At 45.1% G+C, this 24,074-nt stretch overlaps 1 protein-coding gene and 1 long non-coding RNA gene across 5 annotated transcripts in view; one reads left to right on the plus strand and one right to left on the minus strand.

The window, feature by feature from the left end:
* Nucleotides 1-24,074, plus strand: part of ANKRD11 (ankyrin repeat domain 11) — a 301,832-nt gene that overhangs the window by 270,323 nt on the left and 7,435 nt on the right. For 3 of the 4 annotated variants that reach the window (XM_029074876.2, XM_001512676.6, XM_029074877.1), the window contains 5 exons: nucleotides 9,812-9,982; nucleotides 10,766-10,969; nucleotides 13,261-13,403; nucleotides 13,769-13,916; nucleotides 14,509-21,227. In XM_029074876.2, the coding sequence (XP_028930709.1) occupies nucleotides 9,812-9,982; nucleotides 10,766-10,969; nucleotides 13,261-13,403; nucleotides 13,769-13,916; nucleotides 14,509-21,227 (7,385 nt within the window). Of the gene's footprint in view, nucleotides 1-9,136; nucleotides 9,234-9,811; nucleotides 9,983-10,765; nucleotides 10,970-13,260; nucleotides 13,404-13,768; nucleotides 13,917-14,508; nucleotides 21,228-24,074 lie in introns of all 4 variants that reach the window. The other variant, XM_007672654.3, reaches the window with a different exon arrangement.
* Nucleotides 12,017-13,261, minus strand: LOC114815036. Its single transcript, XR_003762829.2, has 2 exons — nucleotides 13,069-13,261; nucleotides 12,017-12,421 (listed from the first exon to the last, which is right to left on the minus strand). It is a non-coding gene; the product is annotated as an uncharacterized LOC114815036 (long non-coding RNA).

Raw genomic sequence — 24,074 nt, forward strand, 5'->3', positions numbered from 1 at the left:
GTTACCTCATCTGTAAAATGGGGGATTAAGATTCCGAGTCCTATGTGGTACAGGGACTGTGTCCAACCTGACTAGCTTGTATCTCCCTCAGTGCTTAGTACAGTGCCTGGCATGTAATAAGCGCTTAAGCACCCTTTTTTTTTTTTTTTGAGTTTTTTGGAGGAGTGAAAGCAAATTGCAGTGCCTATGTGAAGGTCCCCCTTTGCATCCTCCAGCAAGAGTCCCAAGAATAAATTGAACAGCATTGGGCTTAGTGTGCATTCCTCCTTTATCCCACTGGTGATGAGGAATGGATCAGGCTACCCTATCCCAGTGCTGACACGACCAGCCATGCTGGCGTGAAGGAGTCTCAGATACTTAATGAGCTTCTCAAGGTTGCCAGATTTTCTCAGCAATTTCTAGGCTCCTGATCTATTGCTGGTGTCGAATCAACCAATCAGAAGTATTTACTGAGTGCCAGTCATGTACAGAGCAGTGTACTCGAAGCTTGGGAAAGTACAAATGAGCAAGAGGGATGTTCTAATAGGAGAGACTGTCGGACAAAAGCCATTCACAATATGATTTGGCTATTGGTAGGAAAAGTACGAATGGGTAAATAGAAAAATAAATGTGACTAAGATAAGTTGAGAAAATGCATACGTACCAAAATGGGAACCCGGTAACATTATGGACAGCTGATGGATGAACTTGACCTGGGTAGGTGGATCCCAAGTGGGGAGTTGCTTTCATGTGGTATTTCAAAGCATTTTAGACATCCTGGTTCCTTGTGTTTGATACTGATTTGATAATGTATTTGATAATAATTGTGGTATTTGTAAAGCACTTATTATGCCAGGCACTGTACTGAGCGCTGGAGTGGATACAAGCAAATCAGGTTAGATACAGTCTCTGTCCCCATGGAGTTTACAATCCTAATTTCCATTTTACAAATGAGGGAACTGAGGCACGGAGAAGTGAAGTGGCCCAAGGTCACAGACCAGACAAGTGGCAGAGTCAGGATTAGAACCCAGGTCCTTCTGACTCCCAGGCCCATGCTCTATCCAAGAGGCCATTCTACTTTTTTGTTATGTGGCAAAGATCATGTTAGCTCTACCACACTGCGGCCTGAAGCCACATTGTGATTTTTGGAGCTTGCAGTCAGCAATATTCTTCAGTAAACAGTCCAGAAGCGCTCAGACTAGGATCTTGCCAGCAATGGACCGGAGTGAGTTGCCTCCATAGTTGCCTTAGATGGTGACCTTTTTTTGAGATTTCTGAAGGTGAGCGGGTCAGCAGCCCAGTGTTCCATTTACGGAGGAAAAGCTCGTCTGTGTGATTAAAGCAGCGAGTCCTCTCCGGCCCAGGAAATCTCATCAGTTTGGTCATCATGTCTGGGGTCTTTGCCATTTTTCATGGCTGTGACTGCAAGGCTGATTTCCTCAATCGTTGAGATGTGAGCCATTTCTTTGCATGTGGGTAGGCTTTCATGTTTCTCAGGGCCACATCTCTGATAGTAGAGAGATAGAGTGTGTTTAGGACAATATTCTGCTGGACTTACCTCCCATTTTCTCCCTCAGTATGCCCTGTGACACAGAGTCCTGCTCCCTTTTAAAGCAGCGACCACCAAATTCTGTAGGAAACAACTCGCAATGGAAAATACGGTAGCGGTATGAAAGGGGCACAGCAATTCAGGTTCCACAGTGATCATGTTCTTCTTCGGAACAAAGGTCACCCTAAGGCTGTGTTTTTCAAAACTTTTTTTGTCACACAGAATGCAGTGGGAACAAATGCATAGGCTTTTGCATTCTATCTAAAGAAGTCTTTTGTGCCATCCATGTCCTCAGCCTTCTTTCCCACGGATGCTCATTTCTGAATCCCATCTCAAGCCCACATGGCTACCGTAGCCCACATGTAAGCCAAACCCGAGCAGGCTGGACCAGCCAAAGGGCTACAGGTGGCCAGCCAAGCCATTCCCTGCACACATGGTTAGTGTGTAATTTACTTTACCTCTTGAATTGGAGCCCAGAACAATTCCCCAAACCACTAGGATTTCCAAGGTACAAGCCCCAGAATATTAGTACTATTTCAATTTCGCATCTGCCTTTTTAAAATTTAGGAGACTTTTATCACTCTGCGGCTTTTGGCGATTTAAACCAAATCTGAAATGCACTTTCATTTGGCATCTTACCTGTCCCTTGGTTTTTGCTTACTACTCTTTATTGTTATTATTATTATTGCCGTTACTATTGTTATTATCATTCATTCTCCTCTGTCTTATATTGAGTTAAAATAGCTATATGTGCTACTTCTAAAAAGTGAAATTCTGTATTTTACAAGCTGTATTTTGTATCTTTAAGTGGCTTTAGCACCAGATTTGTGTGTGTGTATGCGAGAGAGAACTCTCACTCTTGAAAATACTGCAACCAGATATATATGTATTTAGTGTATGAAGGAAACAATTGAAAGGGCAAAAGGAGGATAGCAGTCAGGAACTAAGTTGGAGGCTTGTGGTTGATCTGCATAAGTAACTGAATTACATGAAATCTAATAGTGCAGGCAATAAAAAGTCAGGAGTATTTGTGATTGTCCTTGTGGTTTTTCTCAGTTGGGGGAAAAGGGTCTACACATTTTAAAGTTGGATTACAGCTAAAACTAATGAGAGTAGGAGCTAAAGTGTAAAAGGTAAAGTGCTGCCGATAACAACTTCTTGGTGACTGATGGAAAACCGTGTTTCAAAGTGAACTAAAGATAGTATGATCATTAATGGATAATGACTTTGAAAAATAAAGTTAGGAATGTTAAATCCTGGCAGGAAATGTTTAATATTGGGTCCTAGTAGTTCTTACCACCAGTGTGTTCCAGCTGTTAAAATGTCAGTAATTTCCATCGGCTTGGACCCTTGCTCCCTTTTCCTCTTTAATGCCCAAATTAATAATAAATAATAATAATGGTATTTAAGTGCTTATCATGTGCCAAGCACTGTTCTAAGCTCTGGGATATATACAAGATAGGTTGTCCCACGTGGGGCTCACGATCTTCATCCCCATTTTACAGATGAGGTGACTGAGGCCCAGAAAAGTAAAGTGACCGGCCCAAAGTCATAGAGCAGATTTGTGGTAGAGCCGGGATTAGAACCCGTGACCTTCTGGCTCCCAGGCCCGTGCTCTACCCATCACTACGCCATGCTGCTTCCCTAGCAAAATTGATAGGTGATTGTGCATTGGTCAGATACGTCATGTCCTCCCAAACCATTTCATTTCTGACCCGTAACTAGTTACCCTAGTTGGAAATGGATGTCTCGTTTGGCCTTATGAAAAATAAACACAGCCATTCACCCATGGAAGGAAATGGGGGCTGAGGTGGTGGGAGATTAAACAGCTCTGTGAAAGTTTTGTGATCATGAAAAAAGACAGGTGCCACGAGAATCATTAATAAAAATGTGTATCCCCCTCAAATTAGGATGAACTGTTCATTTCATCAGAGGACTTCAGAGAGATTTCACACATGTGTGGGATCCCTTATGATATTATAATTACTATAATTATGGTTTTTGTTAAACACTTACTCTGTGCCAAGCACTGTTCTAAAGCTCTGGGTTAGATACAAGGTTATCAGGTCGGACCCAGTTCCTCTCCTACATGGGGCTTACAGTTTAGGTAGGAGGGAGTAGGATATAATCCCCATTTTGCAGATGAGGAAGCTGAAGGACAGAGAAATTGGGTGACTTGCCTGAGGCCACACAGCAGACAAGTGGCAGGACTGGGATTAGAACCTGGGGCCTCTGACTTCCAGGCCCGGCCTCTTTCCACAAGGCTTCTCTTGCTTCCTCTGCTTTACATGCTGGAGAGTGGTTCAGACCTATGAGTTTTGGTAGTTTATTTGATGTGAAAAAGTAGGGAATGCATATTGCAAAGCTATACTAAGCTTGAGTTTTTAGCCCATCGGGGCAAAAAAACTGTGGGCCCTAAATGAGGCCTGAGATGGATTTAATGCTGGCTGGCCAGTCTCACTGGTCTGTGTCTTTCATGAGCACTGTTATCAGTGTGGCTTAGTGGAAAAAGCATGGGCTTGGAGTCAGAGGTCATGGGTTCTAATCCTGGCTCCGCCACTTGTCAGCTGTATGACTTTGGGCAAGTCACTTCACTTCTCTATGCCTCAGTTATTTCCTCTGCAAAATGGGAATTAAGACTGTGAGCCCCGCGTGGGACAACCTGTTTACATTGCATCTACCCCAGCACTTAGAACATAGCAAGCACTTAACAAATACCATCATTATTATTATTATTATTATTATTATCAGCTTTCTAAGAATTTCATTATAGAACTACCACTTCACCTAATCATAAGAGTCAAAGGTAAAGAAAGCCACCTCCATAGAATTACTGTGCGTCTGTTGTGGGCCAGAAAAATTCTTAAATCCCAAATGGCAGTGATGTCTCTGGGTTAGCAGAGTGATTGTGGAGGTTGAAACCCGAGCATTCACTCTGGTTCCCCTGGGGTGACTCCTCACAGAACCAGCAGCTTGAAATTGTCTGTCAGATTTGGACTGGACAAAAAAGCAAGGAAATAAAAACTAGTGATCGTGGTCTTTTGTCATTCACCTTCAGTGCTCTTTTGACATGGGAGCAGTAGCTCCTATTTGTATTGGAAGATTAAAAAATGTTGTCATATCTTGGATTGTCAGATGCTGGATTTATTTTGGATTTTCCCTGTTTTTAGTTTCATTAAATTTGAATCAAACTCTGCTAGGAAATACTTTGAACAGAGAGTAGAATCTAACCCCGTAAAGAGTTGGTTGAAGGAAATAATGACAAAGCCCTATCAGTGGTGTGGGAAAGGCATCTCAGTGAAAGGGCCCATTAATCATCAGTTAATTTCAGTAAATCTTGATGCCTCATGATTGTTCCGGAGAGGATTCCTAGTCTTAGAGGCAGAAGGCTGTGGTATATAAATGTAAATGCCCTACTTTCACATGTGAAGGATGAACTGTGGCCCATCCCCAGGCAGCTCTACAGAATCGTTGTGGGCAACAGAACTCCAGCTGTGGCACAGTACAGCCCAGTTTGAATTGTCGAGGGACAATTTCCTCCCCAACCCCCAGCATCCCTGTTGCCAGTGCCTCACAAGCGTTTGTCATGTCATTGAATTCCTGCAACCCACTCCTGGTCCTTCAAGGATTCCAGTTATTTCACTCCCCCTCCCCCTTGGAATTTGTTAAACAGTAGAAGTTTGCTGAAATTCTTGTGTCCCTAGTTGCCAAAATTTTAACCTAGTGCCCCGTCTTAAATCCGGACACCCCAAACTGCTTTCAGTGAGGAACTTGTGGCCACACTTGGCAGATGTTTTACACCCCTCTTTGATTAGCTCAGAGAATATTGAAGAGAAGGGCAACAGTAAGGCAGCAACCTCCCTCCCGCCCCCCCTTAGTACAGGAATAGACTGGCTCTTTATTACCTTAGAGCTCTGAACAGTCATGTAACACAAGCACAAGGCCAGGGAAGTAGTTCAGAAACCATGAAATGGAGATTTTGACTAGGGAGAGCATGTATCTAGATGGTGTGTTTCAGGATTGTCCTGACTGAATCAGGAAATGCTCCCCAAGCCAGTGAGATTTAAGTATTTCGGAATCCTGCTTAGAAGCCTTACCGTAAATAATCCCCGGTCAACTGAGGTGCTGCCCTCACTATATTTCAGAATAAATGACCTCTACCGCCAGTTAATTCAGGTTCCCAATTGGAGCTCTGAAAATCCTTCTAGATTAGGCAGGTTGAAGCTGTAAGAGACACATTATAATGGGCCCAAGAGCAAAGATGTGAGAAAGTTACTGGTCTCTGCGATCCCTAAAGGGACTGCCCAGTGACGGGCACTATGCCCATGGAATCTATAGCACAATTGTCTATAAAGTGGCTGTGGGGGCTCAGTGGCTCAGGTAGGGCACTGCCGTTTTTGGCTTGCATTCAGCCATCACAGTATCAAAGGATCAAAGGTGGGCCCTGGGTTGGAGCATACCCTGGGATATTTTGCTTATGATTTCTTTTCACTCTCCCAAATCAGAGTAGCCATAGTTGCGTCCCAGAAGGGCTTCAATATGGCATATGGACCCCCTATGCAATCAGTCAGTAGTGTTTATTGAGTGCCAACTGTTTGCAGAGCACTGTACTTAACACTTGGGAGAGTACAATCAAGTAAGAAAACAGGATCTTAACAATTGAGGAAGACAGACACTAAAACAAATTACAGGAGGGATCCATCAGTCAGTGCTATTTACTGAGCACTTACTGTGTACACAGATCTGTACTAATCGTTGGGAGAGTACAATACAACAGAGTTGCTAGTCATGTTGCCTTGCCCACAGTGGACTTACGGTCTAGATAGGGAGAAAGTAATAGAGGATATGAGATAGATACCTAAGTACTGCGACAGATTGTGAATGCTTGTATGTGAAGATGGCATGGAAGTGGTGAAAGGGCAGTTGGAGGGAGAAATGAGTCATTAATTGGGGAAGGCCTCCTGGAGGAGATGTGATTTCAGAAAGACTTTGATGCTGGGGAGAGCCATGGTCTGTCGGATGTGAAGGGGGTGGCACCAGCAGGGGCAGGAGGTTGGTGGTGAGAGAGAGAAGAAGTCAGCCCAGCGAGTAGATTGGCTTGAGAGGAACAAAAAGTGCAAGCTCGGGTTTAGGAAGAGAAGAAGATGGATAAGTAAGAGAGATTACTGGTTGGCTTTGCTATCTGTGGTTCTAAATGCACAGAAATGTGTTAGCAATCAGAGCAGCCTTTACGCCCTGGAAACTTTAAAAACCTAGCTCAGGCAAACCCCCAAATGCCAGCCTATTTATCATCATCTGTGCCGGCAGGCCAGCTCATATCACGTGCATCAGCAACTGATCAGTCTAAATTACCAGGGGTTTAGCATAGTGGGGAGAATATCATGATGGGCTGAAATCTTTGAAAATAAGCTCACTCTCACCCCATAGTGATCTCTGGATCACAGCATGTCAGGTTTATTTAAGGGTGGTAAGTATAGGTGACTTTGACCATTCATGATTCCTGAGTGTTAAGTTTCTCTGTCAGCGGGCACCAGGCACATACCAGTATGGTGACATCCATTGCCAAGGGAGATTTAGGTTTAAATCTCATCAGTCCCTTCCTTTCCAGGCTTCCGACAGACTTGGATCAGGTAGTACTGGTGGCCCTAATCTATCTGACTGCCTGGCTGCTGAAAAACCCAACAGACCAAAGGAGAGAGAGGAGGGTGTTATAGCCCACTGTCCCAGTGCAGTCTTTCTGACAGATGGAGATGATTGTCACCAGATGACCCCATGTCCTAAGTGAAAACCATTTGAAATCTATTTCAGAAAATGCCACAGAGTTGTGGCTAAGAAGGGGGGCCGTGGGCAGTCTGATACATACAGTCGCCCCAGCTCTTGACAGGGCCGGGCGCAATGGGTAGCTTACTTTCGGAAGCACTGAGAGGTGAAAATTAAGGCCAGGTGCTCTCGGCCTTCTAAAGTAATTGTACTCACATTGCTCCCTGAGCAACTATGATAGGGAAGCTAAAATGGAAGTAAGAATTTTGGCTCTTACTGGACAATAGAGTGAGAGAAATGAAACCCCACCTAAATCTTCCATGTGTTGGACCATAGCATTAGCAATAAGTACCCCGGCCCTTGACTGGTCGAGAGCAGACACGATGTACGTCCTGGCTTCTCCGGCTGCTCAGCCTATTGCAGATGAGAGGAGGTTGGGGTGCTCCTGCCGAGGGTCCTTTTGTTTTACTTCTAGAGGGCTGAATGTCGGGTCATTTCTCTAAAGGACCCTCTTTTTTTAAGTTGACTTGCCTTCTTGGTCAGAGAGAATCTGATCTTGTTGACGTTCAGCCTTTCCCACCAGGCTTTTTGCCCTGACCTGTGTGGGGAGGATTGCCAAGTGGTTATGAAAGAAGATAGATTTACATGTATTTTGCCAGCTCATGTGCCTAGATAGGCACCTTCTATATATAAACATTCTCAAAAACAAAACAAAACACCCTAACCAGCTCAGGGTGCCTGCAGCTCTGGTCGTTGGTAAAGCTTTACAAGCAGAAGTAGCTTTTTAGGAGAGTAAGTAACAATTAAGGCCATATATGCAAGAGCCCAAAAACTTTGAAGGGATCATAACGAGAGAACCTAAAGAGCAAAACTTTTATAGAGTTATCTGTAGTTAATGGTATTAAAATTGGCTGGGCCTTTTATGCAATGATTTAATTACTTTTGAAGAGAGTTTGCAAAGCTGTGTAAGTGGAAATTTGCTTCCTGTAAGCAGCAGACCGGGTTTTCCCTTACCAAACTCTGTCATTTTCTGAGACATTGATATAGACAAGGATTTGATCATTTGGTCTGAAACGCCTGAGGAGGAAAGTGAGTCCTGACTCAGTTACTGGCCCTTTGGTAAAGAAATACAAACATACTGATACTAAATACTAAGCTCTTAATACAGTGCTGTGCACACAGTAAGCACTCAATAAATACAATTGAGTGAATAAATGCAGTTGAATGAATGGAAGCAAGATAATTTCACGGCACATTCAAAACACTGTTGGAAAAGCAGTCAGTGCTCTCAAATAGCCAAGGAGCAGGTGCTTGAGAAAGTTCAGAGTCTTGTCTGTAAAGTGACCAAACTCGTGGGGCTAAAAAATAAAAAAATAATAATGTGGCAAAAATGTCAAAGCTGGAAAACATTACTGCCATTTGTCTGCCCTGGGGCCCCAAGGACTGATGTTTGCCCCAAGAAGTCAACAGTTGTAGAAAAGGAGGAAGCATGGACGGGGTTAATGAAGCATAAACTGGGACAGATGGCAGAAGATCCAGAGGGAGGAGTCTAGGTTCCTTTCTGACTGGTTTCCTCCCAGATGTTTTGGCCATTTTGGTGACGAGCACCAGGCAGCCAGACATTGGGGATGAGACCGGTAGGAAGAAAATGTCTACACAGGCAATTGCTGGGCTTTTTGGGGTTTTGGTGGTTATTTTTTTATTTTTTGGATCGCTATGGATTGACAGGATATTTTGTAACGGTTCAGATATGAAGTCGAGGATTTACTTATTCTAAAGAGAATGAGATGGAAACATTTCAGAGCTGTTACATTGTATCTTGTTAGTGCTTTGTGTTGATGCTTTTAGATGCCTCCAGTTCAGTCCATGTTGTGGTACTACAAGGCTGGTACACTCCTCGAAGCACCATGGCATGAAATGGAGGTTCCTAGAAGCAAGAAGAAAGGTACAGTACTGACAAGTTGGCCTTGATTTATCTTTACTTTTTCCCCCCCTTTTATATCTGTATTGTTTAAGGGGGAGGGGGAAGAGAGAATGTAAGTGTCTGTAGAGTATGTGTTTACAAAATGTTTTTAAACTGCTAGAACCTGACCAAAGAAATTCAGCGATAAGGCTCCCCGCTACTTCACTGCATTTCTGGGCTAGGAGGTTCACAGAGTTCACAGAGTCTATGAGAATGAATGAGCTGTGTTCCCTGTGTGCTTCACCGCCAAGGTACAGTGGGGTGAACGTCTGATGGAGTGGAAACCTTAACACTGAATTGAATGGCTGATTACAAGGCATTTAAATTACCGTGTTTCAGAATTAATGCCAAGAGACTCATTGTTGGGTAGCATAAGTGCTTCTGATTTTATTTTTTTTTTTCCATTCAATGACCTTTCTTTTTGCTCTTTAAGCTGTCAGAGTGAATGAAAGGTGCTGCTATTAGTTCTTCCCAGAAAAATTAACTGAATTTCAGTTTTGAAGATTCCCATGGCATGAAATTTTCCCCTCCCTTTCTTTTCCCTTTCTGTTACCCCACAGAAAAACAGGGTCCTGAGCGGAAGAGGATTAAGAAGGAGCCAGCCACAAGAAAGCCCGGCTTGCTGTTTGGAATGGGGCTGTCGGGAATTAGAGCAGGCTATCCCCTCTCGGAGCGTCAACAAGTTGCCCTTCTCATGCAGATGACAGCCGAGGAATCTGCAAATAGCCCAGGTGAGCTCACCCGCTTGTCGTTGGGATTTTAAGTGTCGGGAGTATCATTGTGCAGACTCTAAATGTATTCTTGCAGGCTGTTGACTTGTCTGCTCGCTATACTGAGATTTGTTCTATGTTTTCTTGGCCCCATGAGACCTAGGCGCCTTGACCGGCCTGATTATCTTTATTCCAATGCTTATTAATACAGTGCTTGACGGAGAGCAAGCAACTAACAAATACCACAATTATTATTAATATCATTATGCCACAGCTTTGTACGGCAGGCTCGTTTACTGATCGAGTCAGCCTTGCTGGTTCTATTCTCTTCGTAATCCGGGTGTTTCTGATGGGATTGTCCAGAGGAACGGAAACTGTGTAACACGTGTCTTGGGAAATGATCATACTGCCCTCTGAGCATTATATTATGCAGTCCGCGTATACAGGATACTTCCTTTTTGTGGCAAGCCTCTTAAGAAGCAAAAGAGGTGCTTTCTTGCCCTGCCTCCAATTAGAAAACAATGTAGGGTTGATTTTGTTTCTCAGTGTGGTTTTTAGGCTGCAGTTCTCTTCTAACATCAAAGTGCAAACTAATGATCATTTCCGCTCTGTGCTTTAAACACACACATTGTGTCTACACAGGCATCTGACTGCACATCTGCTTAGAGGCTTAGGTGGGTCTTCATGCCTTGTGACCAGCTCTTTCTCGCTGGAGTCAAATGCTGCCAACAGCTCCCTCTGTGGGTGTCATTTCCTCCCGAAAGGCTGTTAAAGCTCTTCATTGTGTTTCTGTCCCGTAAGCAGTAGATACAACACCAAAGCATCCCTCTCAGTCTACGGTTTGTCAGAAGGGAACTCCTAACTCTGCCTCGAAAACCAAAGATAAAGTAAATAAGAGAAATGAGCGTGGAGAAACTCGACTGCATAGGGCTGCCATCAGAGGAGATGCACGGCGCATCAAGGAACTGATCAATGAGGGAGCGGATGTCAACGTGAAAGATTTTGCAGGTAAACACACCCCACCCACCCCCACCCCATGTCTGACCTTGCTTTTTCCAGAAGGTGAAGTTATAGGAACTTGTTCTGTTTCAGTAAGGGACAGAGGCCAAAAAGAGTACCTAATGTCTAATGGGACGAGTAGCCCGAAATTAGGAATCCCAGCAGGTGATGTTTTCATTGGCAAGATTTAATTGCCTGGCCCTCCCAATTGAGTATGATTTTCTGGATTCCCACCACAAACTTCTGTAAGCCCTGGAGGGAAAACAGCAGGAAAATTCCAGCTATCCTAAGAAGGAGGAAAATTTGAGGGAGAGGAAGGGAAACCCCAATGTTAGGTTAAAGCTTGCATTAGCCGCAAGTACTGCATTTACCTGCGTAAAAAAGTGTGATCGTTTTTCAGACTTGGATTTAGCAATATCACAGTGTATTCATGATGGTCTTTCCCCATCAGGGCTTAAAAGGGAGTAGTGGAGGGGAGGTGAGACACCTGGCTAGGCCAGTTTTCTTCCACTGTCCATCTCCCAGTGGGTGGTGATCCGCATCACCTCCCCGTGCTCTGTCTTACTAGAGCTGCTGCTCCTAACCTGCCGTTCCCTCCAGTCACAAGCTTCTAGGGGTGGAACGGTGGAGGAGTTAGAAAAACTGGGAGAGAATTTGGGAATGGGTGAAAAGTCCCAGCGAGATAGCCCTTTCTTACCTAATACCTGTGTGTCTCTTCTGGCAAACTCATCTGAGAAAAGACAGACATAACTTGCCCCAGGCACTTGACTCTCATCTTTCTTCAGAGGGAGGGGGAGAGAGTGTAGCAGCCCAGGAAATATATATGGGCTTTCTTCACCACTAGGGATAGGCTTCCCCTTTCAATCCAAAGAAATGTAATTACTCTTGGCCGAGGTTGGGCCCGGGGCGGGGACGGGAGGGGGCAGCGGGAACAGTATCGGAAGGAGAGGAGGAAGGGACAAGTAAGGCAGGGGAATGCAGTTCTGGGCTGGCTGAATAAAGGAAATAAAGGAGAGGAAGGAAATAACAAAAAATAAAAGATACTGTCATGCTATCTGAAAAAGAAAGATTTTGTGTTTCTTGATATTCAGAAAACATTTTTCTCCCGGTCTTGTATTTGAGGTGTTTTTCTCAGGTGAAAAACAAATGGAATTTTGAACAGATTGCGGCATTAAGCAGGAATCCCTTCCTCCCAGCCTTTCATGAGCAGTATAGCATCCTGTCAGAAAGCTGGGAGAGGAAGGTCAACATGCTTCCCCCCCACTGTACGCCGACTCTGCAGGCTGACTCTGCTGCCTGGGTTGCGCTCTTGACAATGCAGGCTTTGAAAGTACTGGGCCCGGTAGCCAGGCATGAGCAGCTGTTGACGATGACTGCCCCTCTACTGTCTGCCAAGAGCCTTCTCGGGCTGCTGTTGACAGTGTGGTGAGGGTCGGTCCTCCTCTCCTGGCAGGCATGTTCCTGAAAATCCAATAATTACAGTAGGAGACAGTAAACACTTAACATTGGTTAAAATAGGGAAGAGGAAATTTGGGGGTTTCCTTTTCATTTTATTCATCCCATTCAAGATTTTTTTCCCCTCAGGAATTGAAAATTAGTGTTCTTTCTTTTGTAGAGGCACCTTGGATATGCAAAGTTACAGAGGCCACTGTGTTGGAAATTAATCAGTCGGTGTTTTAAGAGAAGTGATGTAATGGAAATAGATGTATTTCTAAATAACCAGTCTTCTCATTTTTCTTTTTTCTAAATACTGATTTAGTTTTTGAGAATGGTATTTTAAAATGCATTTTCTCATGCCGTTCACTTCTAATCACAGTTCTGACTTGTTCTGGGTCGCTGCTAGTTCTACAGTTCACCTTTGGATCCCTGACCTTACTTGGTTGGCTTTGTTTCTCTCAAAAGTGAAAGAAAGTTTGAATGATTTTTCTAATCCCACCCAAGAGGATAAAATGAATTGGGCAGAATCTCAAAGTAGTGGCCGTGGGTTTCCCGGTATGTTCTTCAAAACCTTTTGATCCCTGGTCTGTTGGCCTAATTGTAAATCATAGAGAAAAGCGGGTTGCTCCTCTGAATCATTGCTCCACTAAAGAAAATCTAGGAATAATTACCAGGTCCAGGGCAAGCAGAAGTCTGTTCCCTCAGTATGCTGGTCATTCAGCTCCAATTCAGGACAGCAGCAATTCAAGAACTAGCTTCAGGCAGATTGTCAACCGACCATCAGCTGAACTTCAACACATGACAGGGTTGAGCTGTTTTCATTAAGGGGCATGTAACACACAAGGGTATATGTCTTCCTGCAGGCTGGACAGCGTTGCATGAGGCCTGTAATCGAGGTTACTATGACGTCGCCAAGCAATTGCTCGCTGCCGGCGCCGAAGTCAACACGAAGGGCTTGGATGACGACACGCCTCTGCACGACGCAGCAAACAATGGGCACTACAAGGTCGGAGTTGGCATCGTGTTTGTAAAACGAATTCCTCCTCACAATTTGGAAGGGGAATTTTCTAAACAAGAGCACCTCTCCTTCCAGGGGGAGCCAGGCTCCCTGCGTTTTTCCCCCTCTTTCCCCAGTGGCCATTTTCTTTCCTATTGGAAGGGAGAGTGGGCAGCTGAATTTTCACGGGCACAAACTTAGACACAGACCTTCTGTCTTTCAGACTTCTCCACAAAATTCTCCCCTCTACCAGAGCGAGGGACCTGTAACTACCCCAGCATTTAGAACTGTGTTTGATACATAGTAAGCACTTAACAAATACTATAAATAAATGGGATTTCTTTTGAGGTTTTAATAATCATTTTCTTTCCTAGGTGGTGAAGCTGTTGTTGCGGTATGGAGGGAATCCTCATCAAAGTAATAGGAAGGGAGAGACCCCCTTAAAAGTGGCCAATTCCCCAACAATGGTGAATCTCCTCTTGGGGAAAGGCACCTATACTTCTAGCGAAGAGAGCTCCACAGGTAAGAAGTTGGTCTGTTGTATATTGAGAGGCAGCGTGGCCTAGCGGAAAGAGCATAGGACTGGAAATCAGGAGACTTGTCCTAATCCCAGCTCTGCCACTTGCCTCGCTGTGGGACTTCTCTGTGCCTCAGTTCCTTTACCTGTAAAATCAGGATTAAATACCCATTTTTCCTCCCTTTTAGAATGTGTGTCCCATGGGGGAACTAATACCACATTTTACTATTATTAGTATTACTATAATTTCTATTTTACACTTTTGCCCTGTAATGGCCTTAGGTGTGGTGTTTGCCATTTTTGCCCTGTATGTCTGCATATTTTCTGTGCTGAAAGTGGAATGCTTTTACTTCATCTAAACTGATTTTGGTCTGTGGAACATTTCAAACATGCTCTAATAATTTTTAAGCAAGGCGGTAGTGGTGAGAACTTGGCACCTTCTTGGGTGAAATTATTTTCTTTAGTCTTTCAAGTTGGATCAGTATTCCCCATTGAAAATCAGATATAGGGCGGGTGTGTGTGTGTGTGTGTGTGTGTGTGTGTCCCTGTCCCTAACCTTCTACTGTAGAGCATTAATGTGCCCTCTCTCTTTGGCAGAGAGTTCCGAGGAAGAAGATGCCCCGTCATTTGCACCTTCAAGTTCTGTTGATGGCAATAACACGGACTCTGAGTTTGAAAAAGGCCTAAAGCACAAGGCCAAAAATCAAGAGCCACCAAAAACGGTTACCCCCGTGAAAGATGAATATGAATTCGATGAGGATGATGAACAAGACAGAGTTCCTCCTGTTGACGACAAGCATTTGTTGAAAAAAGACTACAGAAAAGAAGCTAAAGCCAATAGTTTTATTTCTATACCCAAGATGGAAGTAAAGACATATACTAAAAATAACACAATTGCACCAAAGAAAGCCGCCCATCGCATTCTGTCCGACACCTCGGATGAAGAGGATACGAGCGTCACTGTGGGAACTGGAGAGAAGCTAAGGCTCTCGACTCATTCGTTATTGCCCGGCAACAAGACCCGAGAGCCGCCCAGTACCAAGCAACAGAAAGAGAAAAGTAAAGTCAAAAAGAAAAGAAAGAAAGAGGTGAAGGGCAAAGAGGTTCGGTTTGGCAAAAAAAATGATAAGTTTTGTTCCTCAGACTCGGAGAGTGAAAACTTGGAGAGCGATGAGGATGACAGAGACTCTGTTCAAAGCTCTAGCTGTGTCAAGGACTCTACTTTAGTGCTGAAGGACTCTTCTTTATTCAGTTCTCTCTCTGCCTCTTCCACCTCTTCTCACGGGAGTTTAACGTCACAGAAGCATAACCCTAACCTTAATCTCACAGAACAGCACTCCAAGCACTGGAGGACGGATCATTGGAAAACCATTTCTTCTCCAGCTTGGTCAGATGTTAGTTCCTTATCGGACTCCACAAGGACGAGACTGACAAGCGAGTCAGATTATACATCTGAGGATTCCAGTTTGGAATCTTTAAAGCCTGTAAGAAAGAAGCAGGAGCACAAAAAGAAAACTAACCCGCACAGCACCGCCTCGGAAAAGAAGAATTCGTTCCATTCCAATGTGGATGGGGCAATTCCAAAGCTGGATAAGGAGGGGAAAGTGGTTAAAAAGCATAAAACCAAACATAAACACAAGAACAAGGAGAAAGGACAGTGTTCAATTGCTCAAGATATTAAAATAATTAAAAGCTTTTCTTTTGAATATGACGACTCGAAGCAAAAGTCCGATAAGGCCTTAATTTTAGAGAGTGAAAGTCCAATTGAAAGTAAATTGAAAGTATTAAAGCATGAGAGGGAGCATTTCAAGAAAGATGACAAGCTGCTCAAAGTTAAATCTGAAGAAAAAGAGTGGCTGTTCAAAGATGACACAATAAAAGTCTCCAAAGACGAGAAATCATCAAAGCGAGTCAAAGAGGGAAGTAAAGACATCAGTAAATCTTTCCGAGAGGAAAAAGACCGATCCAGTAAAGCAGAAAAGGAAAAACCAACAAAGGAGAAGTCTCCAAAAGAGGAAAAGCTTAGAATACATAAGGAAGAAAGAAAGAAAAAGTCAAAAGACAAGCAGTCAAAATCCGAGAAGAAAAATGATCTCAAAGAGGAGAAAATCTCCAAGTTGGAGAAGGAGAAGACGTTCAAAGAAGAGAGAGAAAAATTTAAAAAAGAAAAAGTTTACCGGGAAGAATCTGGTTTTGATGACTTCAGTAACAAAAGTCAGTTTCTGGAAAATGAAGACACAAAGTTCAGCCTTTCTGATGACCAGCAGGAGAGGTGGTTTTCCGACTTATCTGATTCATCCTTTGATTTCAAAGGCGAGGATAGCTGGGATTCTCCTGTGACGGAGTACCGGGAAATCAAAAATGAGACGGTGGCCAAACTGATCTTGGAAACAGTGAAAGAAGAGACTAAAGACAAGAAACGGGATAATAAAAGTAAAGAAAAGAGAGACTACAATGAAAAACGTAATGACAAAGACCCTTTCTTGAAAAAGAAAGAAAGAGACTATCTGGACAAAAACTCCGACAAGAAGAAAGACCCCATTGAAAAACATAAAGGCATTTCCAGTTATCTTTCTGAGAAAGACAAGAAGAGGAAGGATTCTTCCGAAGGAGTTAAAGATAGGAAAGAAAAAGACCTGGGCGATTCCTGTAAAGAGAGAAAGGATTCCTTTGAGAGCTCCAAGGATAGGAAAGATGTCAAAATTAAGCAAGAGGAGCCCTACCGGGATGAGCTGAAAGAATATGGGTGTGAAAATTTCTTCAAAGACAAATCAGACTCTGAATTTGGTGGAAAAAATTTGGAGAGTTGGGAAAGGCACCATTCAGGAAAAGAGAAGGAGAAGAAAGATGCCTCTGAGAAGGACAAGAAAGAGAAACTGAAACCAGAGAAATATAAGGAGAAATCCAAAGAAACTGACAAAGAAAAAAATGAAAAATCCAGCCTTGATAAAAATCAGAAGGACAAAGAATTGGATAAGGGTTTTAAGGAGAAAAAAGATACTAAGGACAAATACAAGGATCTGCATAACAAAGACAAAGATAGGAAGTCATCACTTGATCAAATTAAAGAAAAGAAAGAGAAAAATTTCTCTGGGACCCTATCAGAGGAATTCTCGGAAAAAAGAGATGAAAAAAAGGGCAAAGAAAAAAGCTGGTATATTGCAGACATATTTACAGATGAAAGCGAAGATGACAAAGATGATTGCAACACCAGCGGGTTCAAAATCACAGAGCCTGTTGGTGGCGAAATGCAGAGAGTAGTGGACAGTGTGCAAGAAAAAGATGATATCCTTCTAGAAAAAGAACATTATCCCGCAGACAAACACCGAAAGTACTCTTCTGATAAGCAACACTTAGGAGAGAAGCAAAAAGACAAAGAATCCAAAGAGAAGAAAAAAGAGAAAGGGTCAACGGAGGGTGGGAAGGAGAAGAAAGAGAAAAGCTCCTTTGAGAAGCATAAAGAGAAGAAGGAAAAGGATTCTGCCGAAAAATATAAAGACCGGAAAGATAGGACCTCGGTAGATTCGACCCAAGAAAAGAAAAATAAACAAAAAGTCCCAGAGAAGGTTGAAAAGAAGCACTCCACTGAGGACAAGGTGAAAAGCAAGCATAAAGAAAAGCCAGAAAAAGAGCATTCCAAAGAGAGAAAGTCTTCTAAAGGAGGAGAGATAGAGAAAAGTCTCTTGGAAAAATTAGAAGAGGAAGCCCTCAATGACTACAGAGATGATTCCAATGACAAGATAAGTGAGATCTCCTCCGACAGCTTCACAGACAGGGGACAGGATCCAGGTCTCACTAACCTCTTCGAGTCTTCTAACCTGTCTCTGACGGATGCCTCTGAAGAAAAATTCAAGGATGCGCTTCCTTTTCCCTGCTTGCAAGACAAATTGAAGGAGAAAGAAAGACACAGGCACTCCTCCTCGTCATCGAAGAAAAGTCACGAAAGAGAGAAAGCCAAGAAGGAGAAAACAGAGAAAAAAGAGAAAACAGATGATTTTAAAGACACCAGCAACAGAAAAGACCCCACGCAATCTGAAAAGGATTTCTCCTTAGACGGTGAAGGCTTTGGTATTCCTTATAACCTGAAAGCCGAAGCGGAAGACGAATTAGACAAAAGCGTCGAATTTTTTCCAACTGAAAAGAAAGATAAAAATGATTCCGAGAGAGAGCTTTCCAAGAAGTCAGAAAAGGACAAGGTGTATGCCTCAAGCGCCCTTACAGTTAAAGAGAAGAAGAAGAGAGACAAACACAGGGAGAAATGGAAGGATGAAAAGGACAAACACAGAGAGAAACATGTAGATGGATTCTTTAAGCATCACAAAGATGAACAGAAGTCTGTGATGAAAGAGAAGGACAGCCCTCAAGTGAACTTTTTTAAAGATAAGTCAAAGGAGGAAAGCGTCAAACTCAGTGAAACCAAGTTAAAGGAGAAATTCAAGGAAAATCAAGAGAAAAGCGACTCATTAAAGATAAGTAATGGCAACGATAAGTTGCCCCTCTCTAAAGAAGCCGGCAAGAAAGACAGTCGGCCTAGAGAAAAACTCTTGGGAGATGGGGATCTGATGATGACCAGCTTTGAGAGAATGCTGTGCCAGAAAGACTTAGAAATTGAAGAGCGCCACAAGCGACACAAAGAGAGAATGAAGCAAATGGAAAAGCTGAGGCACAAATCTGGAGACCCTAAATTAAAAGACAAGAACAAGGCTTCTGAGGATCTGAGGAAGAGGAGCCTCGATTTGCCTTCTAAAAAGCCACCTGTGCTGGACTCCCAACTTAAGGACAAAAAGTTTAAGGAGCTGGGTCCGTTGACTCCGGTATCGACAGCCGAAAATAAGGTACATCCCATTGCCAGCACGGAGTCCAGAGACTGGTTAGCGGGGCCGCACATGAAAGAAATCTTGCCGGCCTCTCCGAGACCTGATCAGAACCGGCCAACGGGCGTCCCCACCCCAGCGTCTGTGGTATCTTGTCCGAGTTACGAGGAAGTGATGCAGACTCCCAGAACTCCATCATGCAGCAACGAAGATTACACGGACCTCTTTGACTGCGCTGACTCTCAACACTCTATGCCCGTGTCAACCATGTCCATGAATGCATGTTCACCATCCTTTTTTGACAGATATGCCAATGCTGCAGGGGGGCTTCCTGAGAACCCAAGTCAAACTCCCACCAGGGCCATCTCCACCAATCTGTATCGATCCATCTCAGCTGATATCAGAAGGACGCCTGAAGAAGAATTCAGTGTGGGGGACAAGTTTTTCAGGCAGCAGAGTGTTCCTGCCACAACAGATTACGACTCTCCAGTGCAGCATTTAATGGAGGAAAAGGTTCCTTTGCCATCTGTTCCAGCAGAAAAATTTCCCTGTTTGTCTCCTGGATACTATTCTCCGGACTATGGCATCCCGTCGCCTAAAGTGGAAGCCTTACATTGTGCGTCAGGGGCTATGGGAAATGTGGTCCGTTCCCCCGAGAGCGTCTTCTCTGGTTTACAAGCAAAATCTTCCCCTTCTCACAGAGATGAGCTCTTGGCCCCTTCCATAGAAAGTGCTCTTCCCCCGGACTTGGGCCTCCCTTTGGACTCCACCGAGGATCAGCAGGCAACGGCTTCCATCATGCCACCCGAGCCTAGTTTTCTGCCACCAATCGAGGAAAGCTCTTTTAATTCCGGCATTTCAGAACCGAATAATATTGACTGGACAAACCCTCCTAGAAACACAGAACAGCCTCTCCCTGAAAACCCTGTAACCTGGCCCGTGGGGTCAGACCTGCTTATCAAATCCCCCCAGAGATTTTCAGAGTCCCCTAAACCCTTTGGCCCTCCGGACCCCATGCATCCTGCCCCCGTGGCGTTTATTTCTACGGATTCTCCGTACCCAGTTTCTCCAATTCCGTACCCACTGGCCGCGTCTGAGCCGGGGCTTGATGAAGTAAAAGAAAATCCTGAAGAAGCTATTCCAGGAGAAATGGCCCCCACAGAAGAGCAAGCTCCTTACATATCCCCTACCAGACTAGACACATTCTTCAACAACTGTAAGCCTCTCCCTGAAGAAACAGCCGAAATGCCTCCAGAACCTCCTGGCATCCCAGCTGAACCTCAGGTTGAGGCCTTAGGTCCTCTGGAAAATAATTATATGGAGGCCAATAATATTGCTGCCATGAACCAGGAGGAGCCGGTAAGCTGGCCCGATCCGTTTACCAATCCGGAAGATGACCTGGATCTGGGTCCTTTCTCGTTACCGGAGCTTCCGCTCCAAACTAAGGACGTTCCCGAGGCCGAAATGGCCGAAACCGAGCCTATGGAGGACAGTCCGGCCGCCACCCTGGAGAGTGTTAACGCAGGAAATCCCAGGATCGCCAACGGGAGTATATCTATACTGGCTGCCGACGAGCAGGAGGAATTGGCACCCTCTCAGTCGCTAACTCCGTTGTCTGTGGAACCGGAGCCCCAACCCGAAGAGCCAAAGGCAGAAGCCGTTTCTCCGGAAGCCCCGGCAGAAGCGTCAGGTGTACCAGAAGAAAAAGCATCAGAGGAATTGGAATCGCAATCTTTCCAGCAAGCAGCCTCGGCTGACCTTGCTCAACCGGTTAACAAAGAGATGGAAGCAAACGCGGAAGAATCACTCACGTCAAACTGTGCGGGGGACAACTGTGCGCAGAATAATCTGACCCAAGCAACCGTCATGGAGGGTTCTGCCTCCCAAGACGGTACGATAGGGAGCGGGGTCAACCAAGCCTTTTCCCCGCAAATGGAAACACCCCAAGGGAACGCCCAGCCAGAAACTATTGAACCAGCACCCAAACCAGTAGCAGAAGCTCCAAAACCCCCCAAAATCGAAGAGATCCCTCAGCGAATCACAAGGAACCGAGCCCAGATGCTGGCCAATCAGCACAAGCAAAACACACCCCCTTCGGAAAAAGAATTTCCACCAGTTTCCACCCCGGCCACCCGAGCCAAGGGACGAGTCACGGAGGAGGACGACTCCCAGGCCCAGCACCCACGCAAGCGCCGGTTCCAGCGATCCAACCAACAGCTGCAGCAGCAGATCAACACATCCACCCAGCAGACACGGGAAATGATCCAACAGACTCTGGCGGCCATTGTGGATGCTATCAAACTGGAGGACATTGAGCCCTATCATAGTGACAGATCAAACCCCTACTTTGAATATCTTCAGATCAGGAAAAAAATTGAGGAAAAGAGGAAAATCCTCTGCTACATCACTCCCCAGGCTCCCCAGTGTTACGCCGAATACGTCACCTACACGGGTTCTTATCTCCTGGACGGCAAACCCCTCAGCAAGCTTCACATTCCAGTGGTAAGTCGTCTTCCCGCCCTTGGGTGTGGATCCTGCAGCCAGAGCTTCCTGAGAGCTAAGAGGAAAAGCACTTTGGACAGGATACAGCTGTTTGCGAGCCTGAGTTTCTTTAATAGTCTTGGGAAAGGTGATGCTGCTGCTTCCATGCTGATACTGTTGTGTTAACGGTATGGACCATGTCGGCATCGCCCTCCTGTACGCTTCCTCTGGATATCCCTGGGTACTTTTTGGGTCTTTAGAGTCTGGTGGTACCACCTCAGTGCTCACCCTGTATGGGGTTTAGGTTCCGTGCCCCGGCCAGGAGCATATGGGCTTTGTGTGCTGAGAAGAATGTTAGGGATGAGGAGGCAGGGGAAGATACGGAAGAGGTCCAGAAGGGGTGCATAAAGAAGTCCAAGAGGAGTTTAGAAAGGACTGACTGGAGACATTTATTTGCCCGGGATGGGGGGAAAAAGTTAATGCCATCTGTGGCTCAAGGGAGACCACTCCTATGCCCATGGTGCTTCATCTTTCTGTTGGGCGCTTAATGTATCGATATCACCCAAGTCTGCCCAATCCCCGTACTTAGACTGTTCTTCTGGGGGTTGGGGAGGGAGGGAGAAGACACCTGCACTTGAAACTTAGGGGGCCGAGAGAAGCCGGGCGTTCTCAAGTTTTCAACTTGGAGCCACTTAACAGTGCCCCCTGAGGTAACAGGCTCCCTCACTTTCACCCGAAGCCAGGCCTGACTGGGAGGAGTCATGAGAGAGAGAGAGAGCGAGAGAGAGAGAGGAGTCTGGGAGGGTTGAAGACAAGGAGTCAAGGCAGAGTGAGAGGAAGGACCCAAAGAAGAGGCATGGAGCTTGTCGCAAGGTACTGCCTCACCTATCTAACTGTGGCAAGGAAAGGTGAGCGAGAGAGGACCAGGAAGCAGGGGGCGGGGGAGAGAGACACACACAAAGACAGTGTGCGCTAAGTGAAGGAAGTGGAGTTTAAGGCTCACAGTAAGTGAGAGCGCAACTCTCCATCAACCCACCCACCTGGTATTTCTTAAATACTTGAAATAGTTTTTTTGAAAACTGGTATATCTTGAATGCCCAGAGGGTGTTTGGCATCGGCTCTCTGTTATTCCTACATACATATGAGGGTGAAAATGTGATTCAGGAATCCTGGGGTTCCTGCCTTAAAATTGTTCATTTTAGACTTGACCACAGTGCTTGGTTATATTCCAAACGATTGTGTATAGGCAACATCAGTGGTATTTATTGAGTGCTTACTGTGTGCAGATACTGAGGAAGCACCAGGTGTAATGGAATTTCCCAGTACTTTTTACGAAAAAAGACATTCTGGTTATATTCTCCATTCCTAAGGACTTTTCCCGTCTGCTTATTTTGGGCTATCTTATCAAAAACAAAAGTCTTAGCCTGAACAGATACTGAGGAAGCACCAGGTGTAATGGAATTTCCCAGTACTTCTTATGAAACAAGATATTCTGTTTATATTCACCGTTCCTAAGCGCTTCTCCTGTCGGCCTATTTTGGGCTATCTTATCAATAGCGAAAGAGTCTTAGCCAAAACAAAATCCTGAAACCGACCACTTTCAAGATGTAGCTCAGGGTTCTTTTTCGCTACCCCAGAGAAATTAACCCAGGGAGTATTGTTTTTGGCCAGTGCTGGACTCTTTGAGGCCCTGAGCTTCGTGCAGTTTTGGATTCCAGTGGGCAGGGCCACCCCTGGACTCAGTTTGTTCTAAGCCAGTGGACCAAGGTGGAAGGCTGCACCCCAGACAAGCTGTTTTTCCAAGCAAACATTTGCCCCTTCTGCATCCTGCAGTTCTGCTGGCCGGGCAGGGGCCTTGCCACCCTTACCTCAGTCCTACAGGCGAGCGGCCAGCAGGAACTTTCACCAAGAATCAGCCTTCCTGAATACCCAGCCTAGTCCCTGGCTTGAGGCAACCCTGTAACTCCAGGTCTTTTTTCTTAAATGTCTGTGGCCCCCCCAGGCAGGCTTCTTTCGTGTCCTGGCCTCACTGCCAAGGCCCCACTGCCAATCCATCACTAAATCCTGTCGGTCCCACCTTCGCAACGCCGCTAAAATCTATCCTTTCCTCTCCACCCAAACTGCTACCACGTTAATACAATCCCTCATCCCATCCTGCCTGGATTATTGCATCCGCCTCCTCGCTGACCTCCCGGCCTCCTGTCTCTCCCCACTCCAGTCCATACTTCATTCTGCTGCTGGGATCGTTTTTCTACACAAACATTTAGGATATGTTTCCCCACTTCTCAGAAAACTCCAGTGGCTGCCTATCCACCTCCACATCCAACAAAAACTCCTCACCATCGGCATTAAAGCAGTTAATCACCTTGCCCCGTCCTACCTCACCTCGCTATTCTCCTATTACAAACCAGCCTGCACACTGTGCTCCTAGAGAAGCAGCATGGCTTAGTGGAAAGAGCACGGGCTTGAGAGTCAGAGGTCATGGGTTCTAATCCCAGCTCCGCCACTTATCAACTGTGTGAGTTTGGGCAAGTCACTTCACTTCTCTGTGCCTCAGTTACCTCATCCGTAAAATGGGGATTGACTGTGAGCCCCACGTGGGACAACCCAATTACCTTGTATCTTCCCCAGCACTTAGAATAGTGTGTGTCACGTAGTGAGCGCTTAACAAGTACCATTATTATTATTATCGTTCTCACTGTGCCTCAGTCTCTTCTATCTTACCGCCGACCCCTCGCCCACAACCTGCCTCTGGCCTGGAACGCCCTCCTTCCTCTAATCCAACAGACAATTACTCTCCCCCCTTTCAAAGCCTTTTTAAAGGCACATTTTCTCCAAGAGACCTTCCCTGACTAAGCCCCCTCTTCT

The sequence above is a fragment of the Ornithorhynchus anatinus genome, chromosome 11, assembly GCF_004115215.2.
Source record: "Ornithorhynchus anatinus isolate Pmale09 chromosome 11, mOrnAna1.pri.v4, whole genome shotgun sequence".
Lineage (NCBI taxonomy): Eukaryota > Metazoa > Chordata > Mammalia > Monotremata > Ornithorhynchidae > Ornithorhynchus > Ornithorhynchus anatinus.